The following is a 17,366-nucleotide window of genomic DNA, read 5'->3' as shown; positions in this document are numbered from 1 at the left end:
CTGGAAAGACTGCGAAAAAGGGTCATGCGTGTGCGACCAAACTGAACTGGGTGTTGCATCACGACAATGCGCCTTGTCACACGGCAATTTCAGTAAACACTTTTTTGGCCAGTATGAACATTCCTGTGGCTCCTCAGCCTCCTTATTCGCCCGACTTGAGTCCTTGTGACTTTTCCCTATTCTCGAGATTGAGAACACACCTGAAGAGACGTCGGTTTGACGACGTGGATAACATCCAAAAGGCTGTAACTGACCAGCTGAAGGCTATTCCAGCACTGCTATGAGGAGTGGAAGAACCGACTCCAGCGATGTGTGGCTTCCCAAGGCAATTACTTTGACGGAGACAATGTTGCATTGTAATGTTCTTGGAATAAAACAGGTAAAAAAAATCAGTCTCATTACTTTATTTACACACCACGTATAAAGCCACTTGTTAGTACATATTAATCCCAGCCTTGCTCATAATACCGGGTGTCCCAAAAGTCGCCTGACCGAGAAATAAATATTTGTATTTGAAAACAATACTTGTGTTATTAAATCAACAATAATTTAATAAGTAAATACAAAAATTTATTTCTCGGTCAAGCGACTTTTGGGACACCCGGTATACTGGTTAGTATCATTTCTACATCAAGGAACTAACATGGTCGTCTAGATAGTCGGGTGAGTTAAACGATTACCTGGTACTCTAATATTTCCGGGTTCAAAACAGGATGTTTCACAGGTCAGCAGAGTGTCTAACTGCTAAGTGGGAGGCCCGAATTCGATTCCCGTGGTGTGTGATCTCAGTTGGGACTTTTTTCATGCAACGTCCATGATATGAGACTTACTATTGCCGAGATTCAAAATATGCAGATCCGTACTTCCACTCCTCCCACGTGCCTTGGTGGCTCGGATTCCACTTTAAAACCTAACGATTCGTTCATCTGAGCTTAAAGTGAACTTAAATCAAACATTTTTGGGCAATGTTCAGGAAGAGCTATATCTCCAGCAGGATTTCTAGGCAGTTTATTTTAAAAGTAACTTTTTTAGTTACATTTACCTTTCTTTATAAAGTAACTATGTTACAGTTACTCATTTTTTAACTAACTGAGTTATGGTTTCTTTAACTGTAACTGCACGATGCTTTTACATTTACTTACAAAACAATTTAAAGCTCTGGAGCGCTACGTAATAACTGCAATGAGACTTATTTTTCACTAATGACCAGAAGCAGGATTCCTATAAAGTAGTATTTGGATAATTATGAAGATGATGGTGAATGATGATAAGTTCAAATTGATGAAAGGACTGACAAACACACATGGACAGAATACAACACAGGCCACACAGAGGTATATACTGGTTGCGAGACCAGACGCCAGAGCCTCGTTAGTCTGTAAAATGCAGTCCAGAGTGTACTAGGCGGAAGAAAGATTGACATTTGGAGATTATAGCTTGCAGTTGTGTTCAGCCTAGATATGTTTTTAAAAACTGTATAATTAAAATTAGAGTAATTATAGTTGATGTCAAGTTCCTTCTTTTACGAAGTTATATGGCAACTTAAATTGGCGGTCTTAGACCATTATTCCTGCAGTCAACTATTTCCAGTGTATCACATTTTCTGGCTCGAGTTGTTTGAAGGTAACAAAGACATTCACAAACGATTGTACCGTAACTGACGCAAGTTGAATATAACCTTCCAAAGGACACGATGTTATGACGATTCTGGAAATGCGCGGCGGACTGGACAGCACAAAGTCACCCTCCTACGTCACTTCCTTTCTAGGCCCTTCCGATTTGCGTCTGAAGCCGAAGATACTTAAGACAGTCGACCCTTTGCGATCAATATCAGGACTCGTGACTTCATTTGAGGATTGAGAAACAGAAGATTCGACGTACGTCAGTGGAATAATGCAAGTGACGCAACTATGGTAAAAAAAAAAGAGTAAGCGTGTCAAAGGCAAAGGAAATTTTATGAATTATTCAGTTGTTACCAGGTATCACGACAGATGGGGGAAAGCACGGTAATGAAAATAGCCTGATGGAAGTGTTGGCGTATAGCTGTATGGATTGAAAAATAAAGGTTGAAGCTGTAACTCGACGTTTCACTCAGAATGCTTGAATACAAGGTGACACTTGCGGGGAGATGAGGGAGGGATACTCTTCTCCGTATCACCCTGTCGAAATGTAATGGGCGTATTTCGTTCTAAAAATAGAATGAACTCTTTTAGATATTGCTGAATGACTGACGTGTCGAAAAGACGAAGGAATGTAAATTGGTTTATATTACTTCGCTTATACTTATGGCTAGTCGTGAAGATGAGTGATGATTGATGAAGGGACATTCGCAAAGCGCACCCATGTCCAGACCAGGATTCGAACCCCTGGCGTTGTAGCGTGCTGTACTGACCACGAAGGTTGACGAAGGAATGTGAAGATAGACTGTGTTGATGTGCATTGTGTTTATGACGCTTATGGAGTTTTGTTCCGTGGAGTTGTCATCCATAATTTTCAAGTTAAGTCTATCGAGTGCACTATTTCTCAGGAACCTCTGGAGCAAGATAATGAAAACAAGCCCTCTGCTCAAGTAGGACTCGAGAGGGTTCGACCAATGAACGCGTGAGAGGGGAAGTGAGTTCATGGAGGGGAAAACGCGGCTTCGGCTACCAGCTGTTTACACCAGCGCGCACTGGTTTGCTCCACCCACTCGTTTTCTCCCCTTCTCTACCGTTATGCGGAGCCTTGCTCCACAGATTCTCGAGACAATTTGTTACAAGAAGAGTAAACGGGCATCAAGTGGGTGAACTATAGAGATCGGAGAAAGAAGAAAGATTTTGGGGCGTTTGCAAGTTCATAGGACTTATACGGCGTACGCTTTTAGAAGGAACATGAGTTCGGCCAATACCCAGCCAGTGCTACTGCGCTGTTGCCAAACTAACTTCTAGCGCAAGGGTAGGACAGAAAATTTGCGATGTGTCCATTATTTTGATAATGCATGCACAGTATATATGACTATAAGTACAGTGAAATAATATAGTCAATATTTCTACACAGGATTATAATATCATATCACTGTAGCATATACGAGAAACCCATACCTGAAAGAAGCTTGAAGGTATTTATTCATCACCGCCGTCGTCTTCCTCGGTCTCCGTGTCACTGATTTCACTCATTTCCGAGTCACTCTCCTGGAAGTTAATGATTAGATTTTGCACTATCCTGTCTCGGGCCACTTCATTGTGAAAATCCTCTTCCTGAAGCTTTTCGAAGTGCGAAGATTATCACCAGCCGCTCTCAGTTTGTGCATTGTTCTCAAAAATTTAATTCTCGCCACAACTATATCACCCCTTTCTAACAGAAATTTACGCCCATCGTTGTTTTTTTTATATTTGAAACCCAACCGTTTTAGTATTAACCCCATAGAAGTAGAGGAACCAGTGTAATTAATTCTTTCCCTCATGACTCACAATCATCTAAGCTAGTAACACTTTTCTGTTTTCTGGCATGTTCCCAGGAGATTTAAATAGGGGTTCACCGATTTCTGTGGTAGATGTTTTACCCTGTTTTACAATACGCGACACAGTATGAACACTTACACCACACGCTTTAGCCGTACGTTCTCTTCTATGTGAAAACACTGTTTCAGCACGCACTTCTTCCGACGCCAATTCCTTGAAGTACGAATACACTTTAAAAATAATATTTCTCCCTTGTGAATGTATTATTGTACTCTTGGTGCCTGTACTAGCCTACTGGTGCCAGGTTTTGAGAGTGACATTATTTAAAATAAAAAGAACACACGGAACACACACAATTGCACGAAAGGGCTGTATTTAATCTTTTCACAAACTGTTCTTTGTGGCGCACGAGTGAACGATACGCGAATAATTTTACACCGGCCTTGCTACGAAAACGCTGAACTCCAAGTGACCCAGACTTTCAATGTTCGAGAACGCCCAGGACAATGAAGGGTCATTGTTTATAACAAGACGAATTTAACACCCACAGTTTTCTCTAGACACAACAACTCAGCTGCGTCAACACGGTGGCAAGGAAAAAAAAAACAGGCGGAGGGAAATGAAAGGTGACGTTTCCCTTGTTTCTTCAAGGAACGATAACTTTGGCTGTAGGCGACGGAAATTCATGGGACTTGGACAGTCAGGTTCAAAATGTCTTTCCCCATCTTATGATGAACCTTAAAGTGGTGAGTTTTATGAAAACTTCTTGCGCGCAAGAAAAATACAGAACACGGCTTTTAACTTCCGCGCCGCAGTCTCCTAACCATACAACGTTGCACTCCTGCCATTGGCTGATCGCCACGCACACCCTCTGCGTGGCCCCGCCCGATATCGCTTCTAAAAGCGTGCGTCGTATAGTTGCCGAGGACCTGGGGAACCGGGGCCTCTCGATGGCGCAGTGGTAGCGTCGTCGCCTTGTCCCAGGTTCCATACCCGGTGGAGGCACATAAACTGTAGGTCCAGTCCCTATTAGCCTTGCTGTGCATAAAGTGGACTTAAACCATCAAATCAATCAATCAACCTAGGGGACCAGATACAACTGGAACTTCACAAGGAAGGAACACAGATAACAAAGATCTCTAGACATACAAAATAACATGAAAGATTCAGACTGACTTTTGATAGAAAGACTTACCAATGGTTTTTTTTCTTTGTTAGAGAGGAAGAGTTGGCAGAAGTATTAAATAGACGAAGAAGGAAATGTGAAGATAGGCTGTGTTGCTGTAGATTTTTGTTATTCATTTTGTTATTTACTTTCTATGGAGTATTGTAACATGGAGTTGTAATAAATCATGTTGAAGTCACTGTTTTGTGCAAATAACGATTACTATAGTGAATTAAACCTTAAAACATTTGAATTCAGAATCTTTGTTTTCCGAGGTGCTCTGCAAACCCTTCTAGATGTTTTAACCTAAAATTTATCACATTTTCGATGCAATGTTTCAATTTGTATAATTTTAATTCTAAATCCTTGTTTGAATCGCGTTGCAACAGCAATTATATCAAAATACATTTTTATTTGAAGATATGGTCCACTCAGTTACCCACTCAAGTAACAGTTTCATAGATCGGAGACACATTAAAATCGGATATTTTGTGTTTCTCATGGTTCGTACTTACCAATTGTGTATTGCGGAACATAGTTCAAGGTGCCATTATGCTTTTTACACGAAAACAAACACAATTTTTCACATAGAGGGTAATTTCTTTGACTCCTTTTTTCGCTTCCATAACACAGAATATGGCGGGCAAATCTTGACTATCGTAATGGGCATGCAGTGTTTCCATTCACGGATAGCCCCACGAACCATTTCCGATAAGGTTAGATTAGGTTTGGTTACGTTAGGCAATCATAGTAAAAAAAAAGTTTGAAACACTGACAGGGGTTACGTCATCAAACGTACACAGCATCCGGTTGTCGTAGGGGAAGCAAATGAAAGCAATGGCAATTGTGCGTCGGTGAGATATTTATCTTGAAAAATACGATTTCCCGGTCAAATATATTCCACGATGAAAGAAATACCTCGACGAACGTTGTAAACCTTGGAGAAACTCATTTCCGTAAGTAGTTTCTTGTGTAAAATTGAAGAAATGTGTCTCCGATGTATGAAACTGTTACCACTCACTCAAATAGTTGAAAGCCATGCAGTGGTCCATTATGATCTGTGCTCTCCTAAGTGCATATCCTTCCCCTCTCCTTCTACCCATAGTACATAGCATGACAAAATGGGACTCACATCATTTCTTATGTTCTAAAACAGAACTAAAATGTTCAAACATCAGGGAGAACCACATGGGGGACGAAATAATGGTATTATATCAAATTAGTTTGATAAATATATTGGAAGCAGTATGGAGTCTCAATAGTTAACAGAACCAAGAAGAGGAATATTAATCCAAATACGTTCTTTCCTTACAGTAATAATACATGACGTTGCTACGCCTTGGTTATTTTCTAGCAATTATGTTTAATTTGTTTATTCCTAATTCCTAATCTTCTACCGGACAAATTTGGAGATGAACACAACAGCATCCCTTTCCATTAAATCGGTTATATTTGAGCGTATACACGATGAATCAACTAGTGGAAGGCAACAATATAACTTCTTTAGGAACAAACATGCAAGTCGGCTACACTGCTTTGATCGGAAGATTCGAAAAGAACATGATTTCTGTCTCTTTACGAGGAATAATTCCTGTCTTCCACAGAGTCAATGGAGGAAAGGAGATTTGCGTGATGTAATGTGGTGGAGCAACTATCCTCAAGTGACTCCTTTTGTCGATTGGCCCCAGCTGACACGCGAGCTACTCCTCACAAATTTTTAGACCTTTTGGGGAGAAAAACTAATGCTGTGTGGCCACGAGTTGCCATCTCCACCGCTATCAACATTCGTAGAGAGAGTGGAGTTCGATTAAGTATTTGAGCATAACGTTAATAGTATTCGGTTGAATAATTAGGTTTCACATTCTTTGTGCATTTTTAAAATTTATCCAAAAACTGTTTGAGCTTTTCCACAACTATAAACAAAGGCATGGACGTAACTTGGGACCTAATTTTGAGGGGACAGAATGAAAATGACCCTAATTTTGAGAGGGCAGAATGAAACTTTGGCCTAATTTTGAGGGGGCAGAATCAAACTGGGCCTAATTTTGAGAGGGCAGAATCAAACTGAGCCTAATTTTGAGGGGGCAGAAACAAACTGACCCTAATTTTGAGAGGGCAGAATCAAACTGGGCCTAATTTTGAGGGGGCAGAATCAAACTGGGCCTAATTTTGAGGGGGCAGAAACAAACTGACCCTAATTTTGAGAGGGCAGAATGAAACTTTGGCCTAATTTTGAGGGGGCAGAAACAAACTGACCCTAATTTTGAGAGGGCAGAATGAAACTGGGCCTAATTTTGAGAGGGCAGAATCAAACTGAGCCTAATTTTGAGGGGGCAGAAACAAACTGACCCTAATTTTGAGAGGGCAGAATGAAACTTTGGCCTAATTTTGAGGGGGCAGAATCAAACTGGGCCTAATTTTGAGAGGGCAGAATCAAACTGAGCCTAATTTTGAGGGGGCAGAAACAAACTGACCCTAATTTTGAGAGGGCAGAATCAAACTGGGCCTAATTTTGAGGGGGCAGAATCAAACTGGGCCTAATTTTGAGAGGGCAGAATGAAACTTTGGCCTAATTTTGAAGGAGCAGAATTAAACTGAGCCTAATTTTGAAGGGGCAGAATCAAACTGGGCCTAATTTTGAGGGGGCAGAATGAAACTTTGGCCTAATTTTGAGGAGGCAGAATGAAACTTTGGCCTAATTTTGAGGGGGCAGAATCAAACTGAGCCTAATTTTGAGAAAGCAGAATCAAACTGGGTCTAATTTTGAGGGGGCAGAAACAAACTGACCCTAATTTTGAGAGGGGCAAAATCAAACTGAGCCTAATTTTGAGGGGGCAGAATCAAACACGGCCTAATTTTGAGGGGACAGAATCAAACTGAGCCTAATTTTGAGGGGGCAGAATCAAACTGACCCTATTTTTGAGAGGGGCAGAATCAAACTGAGCCTAATTTTGAGGGAGCAGAATCAAACACAGCCTAATTTTGAGGGGACAGAATCAAACAACCTAATTTTGAGGGGCAGAATGAAACTTTGGCCTAATTTTGAGGGGGCAGAATCAAACTGGGCCTAATTTTGAGGGGGCAGAATCATACTGAGCCTAATTTTGAGGTGGCAGAATCAAACTGGGCCTAATTTTTAGAGGGCAGAATCAAACTGAGCCTAATTTTGAGGGGGCAGAATGAAACTTTGGCCTAATTTTGAGGGGGAAGAATCAAACTGGGCCTAATTTTGAGGGGTCAGAATCAAACTGAGCCTAATTTTGGGAGGCCAGAATGAAACTTTGGCCTAATTTTGAGGAGGCAGAATGAAACTTTGGCCTAATTTTGAGGGGGTAGAATCAAATTGAGCCTAATTTTGAGGGGGCAGAATGAAACTTTGGCCTAATTTTGAGGGGGCAGAATCAAACCTGGGGCTTAACTTTGTGGGAAAAGGGACTCGAAAAGTTTTCCATCCAATATAAACAGCATTTAGGATTATTTGATAAATACGAGTAACTAGGACGTTTGGGAAATCACAAATATTACTTTTTATTACTTAGCTTCTCAGGTCCCCTAACTTGTTACTTTTAATAAACAAACTTAAAAATTTTGGAGGGGCAAGTGCCCCCTCTTGCCCCCACCAAGTTACGCCAATGAACAAAGGCATGATAGTGATTGATTGATGTGTATATTATGAGCATTTCAGTACCGGCCTGTCACGCTATACTGGTTTAAACCCGTTAACTAAACAAAACGGAGGGTAAGCTCCTAAAAAAATGTATCTTAAAAACTTCGTTACTCAATTTCTAAAACTAATTAATTCATTCAGTACTAAACAAGAATTAACACTTTACTGTTTGCGAGGACTAAAATACCCTTACCTATTAAAGCTGAGGCTGTAAGGGGGTACTCAGCACACACAAGATCAAAGACAGGTCAACACACAGTTATACAGAGGATTATACTGACCGTAGGTCGAGACGCCAGAGCCTCGTTATCTTGCAAGAAGCAGTTAACGGGGTGTAGTACGTGGAAGTGAGGTTGACTGTTGGCTGTTTTAACAGAAGTTCACCCCTTACACGCGATAATAGTCCTTATTTACTGTTTAACTCATCTGCGTATAGAATGCCAATAGCTAGATTTCAATGTCAAGTACGGTCATCGCCGTAGAGTTAGGCAACACACATAACGCAAGGCTCTCATTATTATTGCCGGCGACTGTATGTATTTATAGAATGCGCGATAGAAGCGAAAGCTGCAATGCATTTGAGTAAGGTTATATCACCTTTGTGTTGATCGCGTGTCAGTGTCTGCAGATAAGAGATAAGAGAACAATATAACAACATCTGTTCAAACCTAATTCTGTCTCCCACAGTGCCCATGCTTTTTATCATTTTGTGTACCAATGAGCGTAAACTAAAAATAACGTTACTTAAGGGCCGTATTCAAACAATTATACAGAGTGGTTAAAAAATAGGCTGACAATCTTTGCATACGTGGCATGCGTCAACCGTCAACTTACGTTTTCACCATGCTGTAATCGTTCGAGATTTCAATAGATACGTACAACCGGAAGAGCTACTTCTGACCTCCACGTTGGCATAGTGGTAATGTCGCCGCCTTGTAATCAAGAGGTGACAGGTTCGATAAGTCGGTGGAAGCACATTGCACAGTGGTTCGGATTCCACTTTATATTTTATGTCCAGACCCGGACTTAAAATAAAAATTCAATCAAACCATAGCTACTTCCGATTTTCTAACATAAACACATATATAAAAAGAGTAAAGTTCTCCCCTGTGCATTTCAACTTGCCAAATGGCATGTGGGAGCTTTATAGGTCTCGGCAATGGTGGAGGTGATGTAATAATCAACACCGCGATTCGATACCTTTATCCACAGGGTTGTCCCCGTTTTAGAGGCTGGGTGATTCCCGGAGCTGCTTATGTAGAACTTGGTTCTCTCGCGTGGCAGTGAGATGCCCAACCTACCGGATAATCGTGGCTCTTTAATATATTAATAACAAATAAATGTGGTATATTAGTTAATACATAGTAGATTACTGCGATGTTATAATAGTATTAGAATTAGAACTAGAAATTCTTTATTCATGGGCGAAGTTCAGCCTGTGGCTGCTCTACCACTTAACCCGCAAAATCTAGTAAAATAAAACAAACAAAATACAATTACTACTATAACATAAGAATTCCATTACATTTTCACTTCTAAATATTTCAGTAATTAACACTCTAAAACGATAAAGACAATTTTACTCATTTACACACATCAAAGTAATTAAGAATTATAATGAATGAATTATAATTATGCATTCAGTAATTAACACTCTAGAAAGATAAAGACAATTTTACTCATTCTCACACATCAAAGTAATTATAAATTATAATGAATGAATTATAATTATGCATTCAGTAGTTAACACTAAAAAGATAAAGACAATTTTACTCATTCACACACATCAAAGTAATTATGAATTATAATGAATGAATTACATTATGCATTCAGTAATTAACACTCTAAAAAGATAAATACAATTTTATTCATTCACACACATCAAAATGTTCATCTTGGGTTCAAATCTGCTCATTTTTGTTTTGATTTCAACGTAAGAATGCTGAATCTAGTCATGTACAAGTATGTTATGAATTAATAGAAATAAATCAGGTTGTAATCCCACAGGGATTTCCCACAAACGAAATGTCAACATTTGTAACCATCCGTCATAATATGTGATTATCTGCATTCACCCTACTCGTTTCTTTAAATTTTCTGATCCCAGCCTCAGGGGTCCAGGCTTCTCCGATCGCGTAGTGGTAGCATCGTCGCCTAGTAATCAAAGGGTCCCGGATTCGATTCCCGGTGGAGGCACATAGTGGTTCGTATCCTACTTTAAACTGTAGGTCCAGTCCCGATTAGCCTTTCTGTGCATAAAGTGGACTTAAAACACCAACTCAATCAATCAATCAATCATCCCTGGTTCGAATTCCGGTGTGGGCATCCCTTCATCAATTTCGTCATATCATCGCTCATCGTCACTTGAGCCTAAAGTTGCAGAGAAGCAACGCTAAATAACAAAAATCACAGCAAAGTTTCTCACCCCATCACCGTCGCCTGCTTTACTACTAAACAGATAAATTCTCACAAATAACACAAGGTCAAGTGTAGGAATCCTGTTCTCAACGTGAGAAGAAAATATGTGACGTCGTTCTTGTTTGTATACGTGCATTCCTCTTAAGCTCCAACGCGGATGGTTTTCTTCCTACGCAAGCAAAGAGACCAGTGAAACTTGATTATAAGAACGTTGACAATGTTTACGCGGACCACTTTCTTAGCGGAAGCGTAATTCTTGTCAACAATTTACGAAAGTTTAAAGTCCCCAGATAAGACGCTCTTGCAAACATATAGGTTCAGCCTCATCCGGATATGCCTGGAGTTTGTGTCTGATGCAGAGATCGTGACTCCACATCAATAAATGTCCCAAGAACGTTTCTCTTGTTCAAAAGTTATCTTTGTGTTTCCTTGGCCTTTCTAAACCGTGGGATAGTATTTGAATTTTATTGTCGATGGTCAGCTGGACTTTGGATTGACTTCCTCTCTCAGACACACACACATACAAATGCATACACACACATTTATACATACATACATGATCCACACGTGCTTGCTTGTGTGTATTTTATATGAATTCACATATGCATAAATATGTGTATATATATATATATATGTATGTATGTATGTGATGTGTGTGTGTGTGTGTGTGTGTGTGTGTGTGTGTGTGTGTGTGTGTGTGTGTGTGTGTGTGTGTGTGTGTGTGTGTGTGTGTAGATAACTTGTAAAACGGATAAACGATAAATATAACCGGATTAATCCAATATCCGAAAAATTTGGATAACCTGACAAATAGAATATCTGGATAGATATCAGAATATCCTATATTTGAAATCCGGATAAAATTTTATAAACATTTGGTCATCCCTATGTAAGAGCCGCGGTGGCCCAGTCGGTATTGAGCCTCTGACTGCCCCGCGTTAGGCCCGGTTTTTCCTGGAATCGGAAAAAATATCAATAAATGCCATTATGTAATATATACTCGAAAGAAAAACCCAGTTGAATTTCAGTATCAAATATACAACAATACTCTAGCAAGAAATTTTACAGTCAAGGATTTAGGGGTTATTTTTTATTCAAATCTTACTTTTAATAAACACGTACAACAAATAATTAGTGAAGCCTTCAAGAACCTTGGGTTTATTCTTAGAATGGGGAGGGATTTCAAGAGTATAGAGACACTAAAAGTTTTGTATTATTCATATGTAAGACTAAAACTCGAATATGCATCTGTTATATGGAATACAGAGACAGCAAAGTACAGTGTAGCAATTGAAAGAGTCCAATCTAGATTTCTTAGATTTTTATAATACAAATTTCAGAAAGTTTACTCCACATTTGAACACTACGACAACCTAATATATGAATGTCGGATTACAAAGCTGTGTCACAGAAGAACGTTACATGAAATAGTATTCTTGCGGAAATTGTTAAATCACGAAATAGATGCTGAACGTCTCTGCCAGATTAATTTTCGAATCCCGTCGTCGAAAACTAGACTAAAGAATGAAGTTTTTCTTATAAATAAGGCTAGATCCGAAATTAAAAAGAAACCTCTATTGTGGAGAATGTGCACCAGTTACAATAGCTTGCTAATCAAGAATAACACCATTGACATCTTTTCTATGAACCTAAGGGACTTCAGTAAAGCCACTATTAACACAATGGCCTAAGCTTAAACACATAAGTTCGTATTGAAATTGTGTGATAAAGTGTATATATATATAATTTCTATCTCTATATTACAGAAATATATGTACGTAATTGTATTAACTATGTATACTTCATATGGGCTCTGTAATTAGGTATGTACCTGTTGAGTTCAATAAATAAATAAATAAATATTGGTAATTTTAGAATATAGTTCAGGGACATTTCATGAACACACACCACGAAGTTTCACTTTGTTTTTAATATTAGCTAAGTTAAAGTCTAAATTAACTGATGGTAATTCGAACAGAGGAGGTTTTAAATGAACGGTCACATCTCGCCGAACCTTGAGGTCGACCCTGCTGTGACCTTAACAACAAAAGCCAATTGCCCTAATTGCTTGTTTAATCACGCGTGGTTTATTGTTTCAATAACAACACGTCAACGAAACTGAAAGCATAGTATATGTGATTAATTACAATGGGAAACTACGGGGAGAAATCCACCGCAAACATGCCCTTCCTTTTTCCCCTTTAAGTGCACGACATGACACAACAACTTCACGGCCCTCTCGTGGGTTGCGTGTCCGCCTGCAAAATCAAGGTTTGCATATCTAATTCCTGGATCAGGAATCGAAATTAGGGAGAAAGAAATGCACGAGGGGGAGTCGTATTGGGTGTGCGAAGAAGTTGTACTGGTTTGCTATTTCAAAGAATGCTGGAATCTTATGTGCACTATATGATCCGTGGAAGTTTTGGACTTGGGTGAAGTATCATTGCCAAGTGAAACATTTATGAAGGAACGTTCTCTTTATTGCATGCTTGATTTTATCAACTTTGAAATCTCAAAAGTTATTATATATACGTGCATGCATGCATGTACATATGTGTGCGCGTGTGTGTGCTTGTTATTTAGGGCCGTTTTCTGTAACTTTTAGCTAAGCTTGACTCTCTCTCTCTCTCTCTCTCTCTCTCTCTCTCTCTCTCTCTCTCTCTCTCTCTCTCTCTCTCTCTCTCTCTCTCTCTCTCTCTCTCGCTATACATATGTATTTCCCCTTCAACTCCACTAGAATAATCAAAGGTCAATTGCCTTCTCTATTTGTCCCAAATAATTTGTTTTTAAACGTTTGAAAATTCACAGAAATTAAAATAAATTTCTTATAAATTAAAGAAGCAGTAGTTTTTCTGTCCCATTCGTGACGCAAAATTGTTGACTTGTAGCTATAAATACTGGGAAAGTATTCTAAAGGTATCAATGTTTAACAAAGTTTAGTTATTCATTTAGTATTTCATTGCACTAATGAATAGTTACTTTAATATAAAAAAATATAGTCGGTGTGTCCCACCCGTGACAATGAAATGCCCCATATGTGTGTATGTATATGTGTGTGTGTGTGTGTGTGTATGTGTGTGTTCATATGCGTGTATGAATCTACCTCTCTAAGAAGCACAAGTGTAACATATTTCATATAGAGAACATTATGGAAGGATTCTAAAGTCCGATATCTCTCTTTAAACATCAACTGCCGGCCCCCGTGGAGAAGTGGTTAGCACATCGCGCTACGACGCCCGGGGTCTCGGGTTCGAATCCCGGCCTGGGCATGTATGTTTGTGAGTGTCAATTCATCAAATCATCACTCATTCCCATCTTCGCAAATTAGCCAAAAGTGGCACAAAAAACGAAGTAAAATAAAGCAAATCAATAAATAAATATACATCAACTGTTGCAACACTCCTGAACAATTAATACTTGTTGGTTATGCCAAAGGCGAAGACTCGAACCCGGAACCTCCGGTGGACAGATGGTGCGTGGAACTGGGCCACCGAGGCAGGCGTCTCTTTCCGAAATTTCAACCACGCGATGAGCACAATCAGTGAAACAGACGACTTTGAATAATTCGATACAAATGTCACAGGAATGCGGTTGAGAAATTATGGAAAAACGAACAAGAACGTGTGCCTCCAAAAGCATCGATTCTCTAGAAATAAAGCAGCATTTCAAACTCACGTGAGGTCCCCGAGAATAGTTACGAAGGATTCCCAATATTCTTAAAAAAAAATTATGGAGAATGATTTGCGTGACAGACGAACGGTCGAATTTGAGTCGACTCGAGAAATGCCAGAAATACATTTGTGAACGGCAAACTTTAGAAAGAAAGAACTTCATCGTTGCTTCATACTTTTGTTTCATGTTCAATATGACTACTTAGTTCTAGAATTTTTCTCCCATTTTATTAAAACCTTTATATAGCCTTTCTTAAATTAGTCTGAATGTCAGCCTTGAAGCATATATTTCACAAATACGATTTCAAATCTATCACATAAATTTATGATAATTACAAGTAAGATTGGTACAGGGCTGTAGCAGTGTTTTTTGAGGGGTACACTGTTTGAAAAAAAATCTTCGTTCACTGGCGTACGTAGGGTAGCTACTCCAGTCTCTCCCGAAATTTTGAGAAAATCAAAATTATGGAATTAAAGCGATAAAGAACTGGAGTAAAATCAAAGTTTTAAATGCAAAGTACCCTTAAAATGACACCCGACTTCCACTTTATTGTCTTTGAACAACTTTGAAATCCAATGTCAAAAATGGCCCAGTTATGTAATATCTACCTTTACAATTCCAGCCCTCCCCCCCCAAAAAAATCCGTATGCCAGTTCCTTGCTTGCTCTCTGTGGGAAAACCCTGTGGTCTTCCATGATTCAACATACGGATGATGTGTAAATTAATTAAATGTACGACAACAAACACACAGCACCATAGACTATATTAGCTGTTATTTAAACTCAAGACCTAACGATGTAAGTGATAGAGTCGAACAACTCAAGACGTATGTGTGTGCGTGTGAATACGGAATCTACACAAGCACACTATCAAAGAAGCCGATAATTACACTTACGCGTCATTGAAAAAAAATCGTATTCAAATATGATAAGGAATCACAAGTTTCCAAAGCCTGTTAAACAAAACTGCATGTTAAAATTTATAGGAGCGGACTTGGTGTCTTAACGATCGACTCACGATCTTGCCACTGAAGGTTCTGAGTTCGAGTCCTGGCCTTGGCGTGGATGTCTCTTCATCAATGTTATCTAATGATAACTCATTCCCGTCATTGCGAGTTTAGCTAAAACTGGCATAAAAGTGACGCAAATTAAGAAAAATATAATACAATTATAATAAACAATATATAATAATAATACGTCATGACATTTTTCAAACTTTTCTTCAATTGCAGTCACTTGATACACCGAAGGCAATTTGGGCTTCTCCGTGTTATGCGAGGGGACTTTAAATAATACCTGCAAATGTGTCGTAAGAGGAATGTTTGTGTTAAGTCCATCTTATGTTCAGATGGACAATCCTTCTAACAGCTTTCAATATGCTGCCATCATTAGTCGATCCCGGGACCATTTAATTACAAAGGTACAACACTATCGGGACGGGCCGCCTTAGTTTAAACTTTCACATTTTATTTAGATGCACTGTACTTCTCTTCAAGGATCTCCTAGACCTTAGGAACGAGCCAGAAAAAACATTTTCCAAATTCACTCGTTTCATAGAGCAGCTCTTGCCATGGATCCCGTGTTCGAATCCTTGCCTGGGCATGGGCGTACTTTGTGAATGTCCCTTCATCATTTCATCACTCATCCTCATCGCTGCGATTAGTCAAAAAGTGGTAGAAAAGCGACGCTAAATAATCAAATTCAACCAATCATAGAGCAGCTCCATGTTGCAAATTGGGAAAAACTGAATGCTATGCCGTTTAGTTCAATGTTTGTACGCATGGAAATAGCCTTACACGTAGTGCTAGTCCAAAGAACACTGCATTAAACACACATGAAAAAAAAAATCAAAAGAGACCTTCCTTCGAAAAAAAGATGCTATCTGAGATAGATACTCCCTGCAACAGATGCATGGCCCAGCCTAGTCATGCTCCGCTCCGAATGTGTTGTCGCTAATGTAACCAGTTTCGGTTGCAAGCAGAGGTACATTTCAGGGATTCGTATCTCACGTTATCTCATCCACTTTAACCGACCTCCGTGGCGGGGTGGTTAACACAGCACGCTACGACGCCAAAGGTCCCGGGCTCGAGAGCATGGGTGTTTTTTTCTTAGTGTCCCTTCATTAATCTCATCCCATCATCACTCATCATCTTCGCGATTAACCAAAAGTTGCAGAAAAGCGACGTTAAATAACAGAAATCAAATCCAACAACTCTATCTATGCGTAAAGTGAAGGTGAAACTAAATTTTGTCCAGCCTAAGCTTGAGCTGAAAACGTAGTCATCACGAATACCACAAATCTAATACGAATTCTGCAAAAAAGCAATGAATAAACGCTACCAGCCTACAAACACACGCACTCTCGCACGCACACGCACCCCTTTCGCAAATTAAAGCGTCGGGAACGTACCAGCACCAATTGGCCACATCCTTGCAGCCTATCCGGGACTTCTTCTCTGCGGGATACACCGTGTCGTACATCTCCGAGCTAGTTCCTGCAGCATCCGATGTCTCCAGGACCCGATCGCATCTTCCACCTCCTCTCCGGCGAAGAGTGCTTGATTTGAAATCCTCCCAGAATCTGCACCCGCGAAAAGAGAAAGACGCTCGTCCCTCCGCCTCTGCAGAACACAGCGAGGAACAAAGCACGAGATTAATCTGCTCGTTGTCTGCTAACGATTGTCGCGGAGGGGAACGATGGTGCTGACATCTCCCGGCCGCGCGGAGAACTGATACAGCAGTGAGAAGGGAAAGGGGGGAGGGAGGATGGCTGGGTTGCGTTGCGTGCAGGACTGCGCTGCAGGAGTCATGCAGGGAGTGACCGTCGTTCAATCCCCGGATGGTACAGAGGAAATAAACGGTCATAAAGCCGACAGAACACGTGATTAAAGTTTAGCATCTTTCTATCTACCGAATCGCGGCCAAATACATATGACAATTTCATATATATATATATATATATATATATATATATATATATATATATAGAGAGAGAGAGAGAGAGA

At 39.8% G+C, this 17,366-nt stretch overlaps 1 protein-coding gene across 1 annotated transcript in view; it reads right to left on the bottom strand.

The window, feature by feature from the left end:
* Positions 1-17,069, bottom strand: part of LOC145978306 (uncharacterized) — a 52,240-nt gene extending 35,171 nt beyond the window's left edge. Inside the window, exon 1 of the mRNA XM_083110849.1 lies at positions 16,772-17,069. Coding sequence (XP_082966975.1) covers positions 16,772-16,842 — 71 coding nt within the window. The 5' untranslated portion in view covers positions 16,843-17,069. The remainder of the gene's footprint in view (positions 1-16,771) is intronic.
* Positions 17,070-17,366: the final 297 nt, after the last annotated feature.

This window comes from Lepisma saccharinum, chromosome 24 (assembly GCF_977018435.1).
Source record: "Lepisma saccharinum chromosome 24, izLepSacc3.1, whole genome shotgun sequence".
Classification (NCBI taxonomy): domain Eukaryota; kingdom Metazoa; phylum Arthropoda; class Insecta; order Zygentoma; family Lepismatidae; genus Lepisma; species Lepisma saccharinum.
Note: the sequence above shows the minus strand (reverse complement) of the source record. Positions and strands in the feature narration are given on the sequence as shown.